The sequence below is a fragment of the Eptatretus burgeri genome, chromosome 4, assembly GCF_056783735.1.
Source record: "Eptatretus burgeri isolate ZD-2024b chromosome 4, Ebu_testis_v1, whole genome shotgun sequence".
In the NCBI taxonomy this organism is placed as follows: domain Eukaryota; kingdom Metazoa; phylum Chordata; class Myxini; order Myxiniformes; family Myxinidae; genus Eptatretus; species Eptatretus burgeri.
The window spans coordinates 20,804,360-20,816,859 of NC_140964.1; the positions used below are offsets into that span (position 1 = coordinate 20,804,360).

Sequence of the window (12,500 nt, forward strand, 5' to 3'; positions counted from 1 at the left end):
ATTTTAGTTATCAAACTTTAATCCCCATGGAGAGTCGATGACACATTTTAAGTTTTGCGTTGATGGATTGGGCAGTTTGAGAGATGTTCTTTATTTTTATTTTTTGCTAAAATCCAATATGGCTGCCAAACAACATCACCGATGATGTCATAGTTAGCAATCTTTTTCCACATGGGTAGTCGATCATACATGTGATGTTTTGCATCGATCTATTTCGCAGTTTCAGATCGGATTTTTCAAGTCTTGTTTCAAAAAAAAAAATAATGGCTGCCAGACCACACTGGCGTCACTCAAGGGGGGTACGGGGAGTGTGGACTGCACTGGGTGGCACTATCAGAGGGGGTGACACCAGAATGACTGTCTATAAAAATTTTTGTGCAGTGTTTCAGCAGAATTTTTTTTTTTTAAAATAAAAATATCCCTGTAGTTAGTTATAACAACCAAAACGTTTTTCGTAAGCCCAGCGTACATGTATCAATATACCTACAAGGCTAAAACTCTATGCTAATTTATTTTTTGAACCTTCTAATGCGCTCTGGTCAGAGCTGTCATTATTACCCAATTACAATGATGTTTCGAATCACGTGTTTTCGTCTACACGCGTGACAAGCACGCGCTGTTGTTTTTATAATCGCTGCATTTGCAAAATTTTCTGGTGTTTTAGCTGCAATATTGTGGTAATTAGTATTTATGAACCTATATCAATAACTTTTTTGAGAATGAAGTTGTAATTAAAGGAAAAGAAGGAGATTGTATTTTGGGCCGTTATTGTTTATGCAAACCTCATCCATTAATGTATCTCATGCAACAAAAAAGTTTAACGTTAAAATCAACATAATTATGAAATAGTTCTTAAACGTTTTTACTTCGAATTCTATTGCTTTCTTAGTGAATTTTCACTTTAACCACATGAAACGATGTAAATGTAAATACATTTAGGATGTGCGCATGATATTCTAATTTAAAGGTGTAATTTTAATTTTGCTTGTTGTTTTTGTCACTACTGTTGCCATTACATTCAGTGATATATGGGAATTACAATTTACGAGTAACATTAGTACAAAAAAAACATAACAAAGGATTCTGTATGGTCTGGTATGGGAGGAGGTCCATTGGGGGGGGGGGTGATACCATGAGTTTTACCGCACTGGGTGACACCAACCCGAGTGACGCCACTGCCAGACTGTCACCGATGATATCATCAATTTAATTCTCCCGACAAATTTCTTCGTGGATCACACAAAAAAATTTCATATTGATCGGATAAGGAATTAGATCAATCCAATTATGACATCATTAGGGCACAGATGACGTTATCGTTATCAAATGTTATTCCCCATGGTGAGTTCCTGTCCTGTGCCAAGTTTCAATTTTTGTTGTTGAATGGTTTCAGTGTAGATGTCCAAAGTTTTTCTGTTAATCCAACATGGCTGCCATAACACATCACCTATGACATCATAGTTGTCATTAAAAAAAATGTAGGCATTCCACTCAGATGGTTGTGGAGAAAACAAATTTAAAAGTGAATAGAGGTGAAAAAGTAAAGGTTTGGGGGGGGGGATCCATAAAAAGAAATAGGGTACCCTTCAGTACCATAATGAAACTTATTGAAACAATATAATCATCACAGCCACTTAACTTATAATTGCATCGCAAATAATTACATCATCAAAAAAAAGGAAAAATTTAAAGCAAGCAAAGCTGATCTGCGAAGCTGTATAAAAATGCAACTAAATGTCCCACTATGAAGGCAGTGGCCCACATTGAGTAAGTGCAGAAGTTGAAGAGAGTCTTTGTTGCAATTATAAAAGTTGTGTGTATTGAAGAAACCAGCAGGTGTTGTATGTTATGCAAATCATACATTTGCTAAGGAATTTAGAAAAGAGCATAGCATGACTGAATTTGGTCTTTTCCGCAAAGAAGTGAAGAAACAGCGAGAAAACTTAAGGGATGATAAAGCTGCAGCATACCTGTGGAGGTTACATTTGCCTGCATTTGTTGCATAAAATACAATGGAGAGGGCACAACACCTTAAAAATTTTAAAAAGAGAGAGGCCATTCACCCCCTCCAAATTCCAAATTCCTACCCTGACGAATACCAGGAAGGGAATGGCAAACATATCTCATGCACATCACCTTAATCTCTGCAACAGAGGATGGATGAAACCCAAGCACACCCAAACACATCAATTTAAACAGTAACGGCTTTTTCTGATTCATTCAATCAATCTCTCCTGTGCTCATCATCAAGCATTTCTAATTCGTTAAATCAAACATTGATAAGATGTTGCAAGATTACTGATTTCACAACCCCAAAGTAGCTCAACTTTAATGCTAATCTACTGTTTTGAATACATTTTGCAAACTGCATGAAGATTTTCGAACAGTCTGAATCATCATTTGGGACACCGTTCCTCCTATAGACTCTTTTCAGTGGTGTCAGAACTCTCACCTGCCTTGTTTCAATGACGCCATAATGGATGACCATCATATCAAACAAATAAAGAGGAGTGTTGGTAGTGACGTGCACTTCATAATTTCTCATATTCACCACATTAAAGTGGTTGGGAGGTGTCTTGATTAATGGGATCAAACATATTTTGATAGCCTACACAATGCATCACAATGGTGATATCTACAAAAAAAATAAAATTGCGAATAAACAAGTATCACAATGGAAGGAATCCAACATCAATACATTTGTAAATTTAACTTATCCGGGTTTAAAAAAAATTATTCTGCTTGTGATAAACACCTCGACACATTGGATGAACTGCGATTTAATCAAGGGTTCGAGGAAGCTTATAATCAAAGCTCTCGATATGCTGGAAAACAGGTCTAGTGGGCCAGGTCTGGGAATCTTTGGTTGACCATTATGTATGCCAGTTTGGGGTTAAAGCACAAAAGTGTCATCTGAGGAGACTGTCAGGCAGATCCACATCAATGCATTCACTAGACCACACTATTTTGGTCACTGTATGGTGGCTGGGAGGCTGGCTGATGACTAGAACCATATTCAGTATAATGTCACGACTGAGGAACGCTGGGCTTTCAGCAGAACAAACGCAAATATCATGTAGTTCCAGGAAAGGTGTACCAGCAAATATGCCAACATCCAAATTTTCTACAACCAATTCTTTAAACATGAATTATCTGGAGTCACACACAAGCTTAAAATGACAACTGAGTGGGGAGGAGCTGTCAGCTTGATGTGCAGATTGGGAGCTTTTATTGAGATGGACACCTCAGTGTAAATGGCGGCAGATGAATGCATCATGTTCCTGTCGCCCCACTCAATGGTAATGCAAGCGATGTTGTGGCCATAAAACATATACTGGTATGAAGACTGCCGGATTTGGTCTCTAAGCACCGTGGCAAGTGTGTATTGGTCAGCAGTTTCCTTAACAATGATATCTGTATAATCTGATAACTCCTTGTCAGATTCAGCAACTGTCCTTGGAGGGCGATAGTCTCTCCTTACCGCATTGTTTTTCATTCATCCTTGCACGATGCTCGAGAGGGAGCATCATTTCTGCCAAAGCAGTTTCTTCTTATGCAAGGGGTTACCGTCCTGGATACTCTACCAAGGGTGCATGGATCTGGCCAGGGTGCCAGCGATAGCTCGCCTACTCTTCACAGTGGGATATAGCTTCAATGTCACGGGACACTAGTTTGACATCCATCAGAGAGACAGCACATTCATTGATGAATCACCCTGCCTGCGACATACCAGGATGACAGTTTATAGCTGGGGCGAGATTCAAAACAAGGCTACATACCTCTGGGATATCCTACCAGCCCTCTTCCCTCATCACCCTCTTTTTTGGTTGAAAAAACGCTCAATTACCCCTGATTTTTGTTGAAACGATCACTCTCCCCCATTCCCACTTCTGAAGTCAAGAATCCATGTGGCTCATTATAACATTTCCCGCATTGCTCAAGAGCAAATTGTTTGAGAAAAAATCCATGGGAAATACAAGTAAATATCATTGTGGAATCAAAACATACAAACTCAAAAAAAAAAAGGTCATAAAGTTGCTACACGACATATAAACAACAATCATAATAATAAAAACAGATTATAAAAATATTGCTTATGGTTTATTTTTGTGATAAATTGTTGGCTCGTCATAAAATTGGTCTCATGACTTTGCGGTACAGGTTGTTTAAAATAAATAAATGTGATACAGGATCTCGGGTGCAATCGGCAGAAAAGTATTGGAATGCATTAACTCCCCCTCCCCGTTCCCCTTCACCCCTTCTTGGCCCAGTAATATGATTTTTCCAACCCCTCCAGTTTTCATCCCATTGATTGTTGCCTGATTAGGGTTCTAGTTAAGATGATGGTGAAAGTTTGCATCAGCACTCTGTTATATAGTAATGGAGTAACCGTTAAACTGAAATGCAGTTGTCAAATGGTGTCGTTTAAAGGTCATTCAGTCCTCAGGACATTGTCATCATTATTTCATTCCATCACATTGATTGTACTGTACTTTGATGATGTAAATTAAGATTTCCTACTCGTCTTCATTAATGGATGAAATCAACAGGAAGTTGATCGTGATATGCTAACCGCCGTGGGAAGCAAGGAGAAGCTGACATTTCGGGTGTCAGCCCTTCGTTGGTGCAAAAAAGAGAGAGAGAGAGAGAGAGAGAGAGAGAGAGAGAGAGAGAGAGAGAGAGAGAGAGAGAGAGAGAGAGAGAGAGAGAGAGAGAGAGAGAGAGAGAGAGAGAGAGAGAGAGAGAGAGAGAGAGAGAGAGAGAGAGAGAGAGAGAGAGAGAGAGAGAGAGAGAGAGAGAGAGAGAGAGAGAGAGAGAGAGAGAGAGAGAGAGAGAGAGAGAGAGAGAGAGAGAGAGAGAGAGAGAGAGAGAGAGAGAATGTGGTAAGGGTCGATAAAGGGATAAAGGGTGGGAGTGAGTCAGAGGTGGGTGGGTTACTGGTCAGGGAGCATGTGGGTGTGAGAACGACTGGGCTTGACAGGGAGGTCAGGGTTCAGGGGTTAAAGGTCACGGGGCCTGGGAGATTTTGTGGCACAGCTCCTTGGTGAAATGATTGAGACTCGGAATCTTGGAGTGAGTGGTCGCAGGAGACTCAATGTCGAATGAAGAACTGATCTTGCTGGTAAAGGCTAGTGTCGCTTAGGCTATATTCGATTACTTTGGAATGTGTTGCAAATTTCCTGGGAACACTTTACACAAGTCCATTCGCCACACACATCTGTTATGTGTTACATAATCCGACCTTTGTCACAAATTGACTGTAAGGATCCATCACTCTTCTGGTAGTTTCTCACCATCTTAGTTTGTGAATCTCTTGTGTCGTGCCTTGGTCTTGTCAGATATGGACATTTAAGGTCTTTTTTCCCTACAAATTTAACTTCCAACTTGGAATTTTACGCTTTGAATGCTTTTTGACTTTGATTTTGTATTTCAGTTTCAGTATTGTCTTCAGACATGGAAGGTCATGTGAATCCATTTAAGGTCTGTGTCACGTTCATGCAAGATTACGATTTCTTCCTGCTTTTTGAATGCGTTTTCTGGGAAAAAATGTTTTTCGTCTTGCTTGAATGCTGTTTCATTCACCAGTCTCTCATGCTCTCAAGTCCACTTAATCGTACGAGTTTCACAAAGGACCAGACAGGTACATGAAGCGTAATTGCGGTATTTTTATTTTGTGAAACTAGGGTCGATATACCGGCAACATATCGATGTAATTTTCCCTATCGATATACCAGTATTGGAATTCTGAATATACTGGGATACCCCAAAAAATTGATATGAAAAAAAATTAAAACCGGCATATCACCAACAAATTGAAGAAATGTGTTTGCAATGTTTAAGTGGCGTACATGATTTAATAAGCTTTGATGCACTCGGCGTCTCCGCTAAACATGCAACAGGAACCGCAGTACGTTTTAACTTTTAATCCTCAACATCCGAGCACCTGGACAAGCAATCGTGTTTTTCTTTGCCCTCGTGGCTGATTTTAAAGAAATTGTCAATTGGTTATTATTTTATTTGAATCGGGTGTGCTTTAGAAATCCTGTGCCGAATCAGTGATCTGCGATACCGGTGTGACAGTGATTCTGGGACAGTGTTCCACGATAGTCATACCGGTACGGCGATGGCGATGGATTCCGACCTGTGCCTATTACCAACACTGATCTCGCTTTAAAACCAAATCATATTTAATAAAAGTTGAAGTTGGAAGTAAAATAACTGTTCTCATCATGGGGGTGGGGGGGAGCCCCATATGGGAATACTTTGAAAAATTACCATGTGTCAATGATGCATAGGTCATATGAATGAATACGCAATGGACCTTTGGACCATTGCGTAAAAAAACAGATTTTCTTTTTTCTTTTTAATAATATCGATGTAATCGGTATATAATGGTATGACCCCACCGGAATATCGATATCGAGAAGAAAAAACAAATCGACATCGATTTTGAATCGATTTTTTAGCCTATGTGAAACACAATTACATTTAGTGCTGTAGCCTGAAATACACATTTTGATTAACCCTTTCCTGATGCAGCTTGTATTGTTGTGGTATATAAAGTAGTGTACAACAAAATACTGGACTTGCTACAGCCAGGTGTACAACACTCAGATGGTTATATGATGCAGTATTTTAAATGGTCATATTACTGCAGCTTTTGTAGCACAACATAATTCCATTTTAGTATCAGCAGATGGAGCATATAACCTATGCCCCATCTGTTGATACTCAAGGACTTAGAGAGGATGGGAGAGATTCTACTTCTAATTAGAATCCCACTATTATAAATTTTTGCCAAATTGAATGGTCTGTGGAATGTATCCATTCAAAATATGAAAAGTTCATCACATGTCCTAGGCTGATAGACTGGCCTCGAGGTACACACACGTTCCTCTAAGCTGTCGAGCCGAGGTTTGAATCCCAACCCAGCTATAAACAACTATCATCACGGTGTTTTGCAGGCAGGATGATTCATCAATGTGTGCTGCACCTTGGAATGATGATAAATGGGTGTCCTGTCTGCCAGCGTTGTTCGTTGGTGGATGTTCCATAGTGTCCTTTGCGAAGAGTAGGTGAGCTATCGCCAGCACCCTGAACAAATTGCAAATTCCAACCAGAACCAGCAGAGGGCATTGCATCAGCGGCACCACTGCAGTCTTCGCCAATGATGCCACCCCAAACCCTTGTGCTGTGTTGCACACAACGCAGAAGAGAATTACATATCCCACACACATGCCAGCAAAATAGAATACAATGCTTAAGGCCCGGTCACACCTTGACGTTTTAGCCAGCGATGGCAACGTATTAAAATGTATGTAAAACGCTGGCTTACGTTGAACTTTTGATGTTTTTTTTTTAAAGATTCGGACGTATTCATAGCGACTTGGTCTTATGTATAACGCATTAGTAATGGACACAGAACGTTTCGTTGTGTTATAGATAACTTATACCAACGAATGCTGAACCTGTTGTCGGCCTACACAACCGATGCCCAACGATAGTCTAACTTAGGCATAGCGCGTTGCATGCATCGCCGACGATGTCGTGACGTAGCCTATTAAAAGGCTGACACACAATGATTCAAATCATAACTGCCGTAGAAATGGAAGTGACAACATCGCGGTCACACCTTGGCGATCTTGCCAGCGTATGCCGAACAAAGAAAAATGTGTCTAAAACGTTGGCGCACGTCAAATACGGTATGAGTAAGTTTGGTATACCTGAGTAGAACGCTAAAGTATGCTATCATACGTCATAGTAAGTAGAGTACGTCAAGAAATTTTAAACATGTTCAAAATTTTTGGACGTACTTGGCGTATGACACACGTTCCGCATGCGATGGGGATAAGTTTTACACACGATATGTGGACGCTTACACACGTCCACAAAGACTACTTATAAGCTACTCATAAGTCGAAACACGTCGCGGTAATGTCTTTTTTACGTGAAACTTATTTCTAACTTGTGTTTGACGTGCTTTGAACCAATTCTTTACGTAGTCCCAACACACATCGACGTATGTAGACGTATTCCAATGACGTCTTCCGGTCGACAAAAAAAAAAATGAACGTGTTTCTAGCTTACAACTGCCATATAAAGACGTGTTCCCAGCGGTTTTGGGAATTGGTATATAAAATGCTGCTCATAAAAGGGGAACCCAACAGTGTTTTTGAGTCCTTTTTGAGTCGATGTCCATGTCAGCAGTAACAGTATCAGTATCAGTATCAGTATTAGTATTAGTATTAGTTTGTTCATGTTGGCGGTAGTAGGTGAGTGTGAGGGGGAGGGTGTGGGTTATGATGGATCGTCCTTGCGTCCGCGTGTCCACGGGTAGGAGACATCTTTGCACCATTGTTCGAAGTTCTTCGCGGCTAATTTTTTATGGGGCTTTTTCAACAATGAGCTATAGCTTGTTTTTACGATTTAGGTCTATTCATAACGGGTTGGACAAATGCACAATGAACTGATAATGTGCATAGAGCGCTTTGATTACTTATAGATACGATATACCAACGAATAATTATCGTGAAGCCGGCGTTCACAAACTATGCCCAACGATAGCCTAACTTATCCATATCGTGCGGCAGTTTATCTTTGCCGGTGATGTGGGGTTTGCTATTCATAGGCTGCCACTCAACGATTTAAATGGCTGCATCTCCACTATTGAAAGTAGACGCTTGCGCTCAACAATTGGATTTTTTTTACACTCAACGACTTTTAAACGGTACCACTCAGCTATTTTCATTGTTTACAATGAACGATTTAAATTGCTGTCACTCGCCTTTGTTTTTGTGACGCTGGGGTTTGGAAATTTGAAGCGTTTCTTCTGAACGTGTTAAAACGCTCAAACTCGACTATTTCAAATAGACGCTGCCGATGGACAATTGGAATCATAGCCAAGCTAGACATCGAAGTGTGAACATCCTCGTCATGCCGAAGAAAAGTTTGAAGAATGCTGCAAATAAGTGTCCTGGCCGTGGCCGTGGACGCTGAAGCAAGGACGATCCATTATACCGACGTCTTTCAGCGTATGAGTAACTTAAAAGTAACGTCTGGCGATGTGTGGCAACGATCGTGTAACGTGCCAACAACACGTTAATCATAGGCTAGAAATAAGTTTCGGGTACGCTAAACATTACTTCGGCGTGTCTCAACTTATGATTAACTTACAAGTAGCATGTGTTGACGTCTGTCAACGATCGCAGACCGTGCATACAACTTGTGGCCAGCGTAGCGGAACGTGTGAGTCATACGCTGGCATACGTCGTGAAATTTCAAGCATGCAAAAATTTGAGGACAACCTAAAAGTACAACGTTTAAAGCCAACGTACAACGACGTATGGCAGTGTTTTTCAGCGTGCTCTCAATGTTATCAAAACTTACCCATAACGTATTCAACGTGTGCCAGCGTTTTAGAAAAAAAATTCAAAAATCGGCATACGTTGGCTAAAACGTCAAGGTGTGACCGGGCCTTTACAATGACTGACTTCAAAGAAATGTAAAGAAAACACAAATTGTTCCTACCTAAATCACTAATTTTTTCTTTTAGGAGCATACCTATCAAGTCTCATGGACATACAAACATGGAATAACAAATCAAAACATTAGGATCTGATGAAGGACCTCGAAGTGAAAAACACCCATCAAAATTGAGATTGACATCATTAAGCTAAATCTGCAACAAATATTGACAGGTCACGCCAGGACATATTAGATCAGTGACTTGCTACAGGTACCATGTAAACCTGAACTAACTTGTTTCATGGTGAGGTTGTCGGTGACAAAATCGTCTCCCCCACCAGGTTTCCTGGTGAGGAGGGTATATGGATGTGGACACCCAGTAGCATTAAAAACAAAACTGATGGAATACTGCTCTCCCCTCTGGGCTGGTGCTCCAACCTCTCACCTTTTTCAACTTTACACTGTGGAAACCAAGGGATTTAGGATCATTGGTATTTCCCACAATGAGGCTGAATATTTGTGTCTCTCACACTGTCACCACAGACAGGTTGGTGGTCTTTCTGACTTCTACCGTCTTCTCTCCGGCCTCATCCCACTGCTCTGCCATCTGTCCCCCCCCTCATATTTCCGCAGGGCGCTCAAGGCCGACCAGCAACCCCTTCTGGTAAAACTACCAAAATCAAGAATCACTGCTCACCTTCACTCTTTCATTGCTAGTTTTTCCTGCCTTTGGAACAAACTTCCACACTCTCTTCAATCCCATTCTTCCTTCCAGGTCTTGAAAAGAGCTGGTAACCACCATCTCTTATCTTCCACCATCCAAAACCATGATCTTTTCGACCCCCATTAATCCACCTCCTTCAAATTCCCTATTCTCCTTGCTGAAAGCCCCTAAACTGTAAGGACCTGAAAGTCCCTGTAATGTCCATCTTGTTTACCCCATGTACCCCACCCCATCCTCTCCCTTCCACAGATCTCCTAATGTCGCTGTTCCACAGTGTTTTGTGCTTCCCCCTCCTGCCCCTGTCTCATGCTCCCCTTGTTATAAGTTCTGTGTGTTAGCTTTTATACGAGCCTCGACATTGCATATTTTAAAAAACATGAAAAAAAAAACTTGTCAAAGGGCAGAGGAGCTCTTTGTGAGCCAAGGGCCATCCATATGTGGTGTCAAACTGTGTCTGCGGACTTCCTGCTGCAGTTGGGTTACTTTTTCGAGGAGGTTGGTGGCAGCATTTGCACTTCGGCCACTGCAAAACACTTCATTCCACAAAACCCACAAATGCAAAGAAAACTGAAAACCCACTCTGTGGGAGTACCTCCTGTGCTGCTGCCCTTCGCAGAGAAGCTCACCAGACGACGGCTGTTGTGGAAATTTTGCTGTTAACCGACTGGGTGTAAATCCTGTTACTGAAATTAAAGATACAATTAATTTACTGTCCACAACGAGAGTACATTTGATCAGACAACCTTTATTCTTGACATGGTACCACGGAGTCCAAAGCACTGAGATGGTAAACATCCACAATGATTTGCACGAAACCAAGATGACATTTCCTGTCATTTATATGCTTTTGTGGGAGTGGAGGGGGCTGATAAGCATGAGGCAAAATAACTCCAACTGCAATAAGTGTCCACTAGGTGAAAGAGAATGACATAATCATGGCAAAAGTGTCATCAACCAGGTCACTTTGTTCCATAGCAAGACATTCCTTTTATCAACATTTAGGTCAAAAGACTCTTGTGTAAAGGGAAACATAACTGACAGCCAATTTGACTTATAGCATAAAAATTAAATTTATAAAGCACCAGCAATAATTATGATTGAGAGTACATGAATATAATTACTTTTTCTTCCACAATGGCATTGGGGCAAAGCCTCCGGAACCGCCATTCCTTGATGATAGGAGGATAAAGCACGGGGTAAATTTCCTCGGTCAGATTGCAGTGGTGTGTGGCGGGGTGGTGCTGAGGTGTCCTCCACCAGAAGGTGGTCTCTTTGGGTAAACCTGAGGCTGTCCCTTCGGGTGGGTGCCTGGAATGTCCAATCCCAAACAGAAGATGATCACCTGTCTCTGCTATCATCTGAGCTCCAGCGTTTGGACATTGGCATTGCAGCACTCTCTGAGGTTCGGAGACCGGATAGTGGTGAGATCATGGTGAGTGATTACACCTATGACTGGTCTGGTCGCTCTGATGGTTACCATGCTCAAGGAGTTGCTGCAGCTGTGTCCAATAAGCTGACTCCAATGACAATTGGGGTAACACCGGTGAACGAGCGTATTTTGAGACTGAGGATTCATCACTCTTTGGATGTTGTTTCGCTGGTCTCTGTATATGCACCAACTGAGGAGAGTGATTTTATCATGAAGGATGCATTCTATGCCACAATCCATTCTCTGCTGTGCTGGAGGCTGTGGTTGATCAGTGCCCCCAGGCGAGATACTCTTCTCATCTTGGGGGATTTCAATGCATTGACTGGAACTGATAGGGATGGTTATGAGACACATGTCAGATCCCATAAGTTTTGATCTGTGAACCAGAATAGCACGAAGTTCTTTGACTTTGCAAGAAGCTGTGGACTTAGAGTGGCTGGTTCAGAGATTCAGTGCCCACAGGCTCATCACTGGATTTGGTAGTCTAACACTCTTGGGGTGGCAAAAGAGAATGACCATGTGCTCGTTGATGGTCGCTGGAGGTTGATTCTAAACTGCAGGGTCCACCGGAGTGCTCATTTCTTCAATACCAACACAGGATTGTGATTGCAACTTTGAAGTTGCAGCTTAATTCTGGAAGAAGGGTATCATCTCAGCCTAGGCTGGATGTTGGCAAGTTCAATGATGAGAGGGTAGCTGAGGAGTTTGCGAACAGGCTCAATGGGGATTTTGGGGGTCTGGGTGGTTTCAGGAATCCTGAAGAGTTGTTGAATGCCATCAACATCACCCTCCTTGATGTTGCTGGTGGATGCCTTGGAACTTACCATAGGATGAAGAAGAACTTTGCCATTAAGCCTGGCCCTGTGACTCTGGTCAATGGTA

The 12,500-nt window shown here is 41.6% G+C and overlaps 1 protein-coding gene across 3 annotated transcripts in view; it reads right to left on the reverse strand.

Moving 5' to 3' along the window:
* The window catches only part of LOC147027598 (uncharacterized), a 198,810-nt gene that overhangs the window by 184,101 nt on the left and 2,209 nt on the right, over positions 1 to 12,500 (reverse strand). For 2 of the 3 annotated variants that reach the window (XR_015057127.1, XR_015057126.1), the window contains exon 1: positions 6,995 to 7,490. Coding sequence is in view for 1 of the 3 variants with exons in the window: in XM_085877131.1 (XP_085733257.1) it covers positions 6,995 to 7,192; positions 10,782 to 11,026 (443 nt within the window). In the remaining 2 variants the exon portion in view is untranslated. Of the gene's footprint in view, positions 1 to 6,994; positions 7,491 to 10,781 lie in introns of those variants that run through there. The other variant, XM_085877131.1, reaches the window with a different exon arrangement.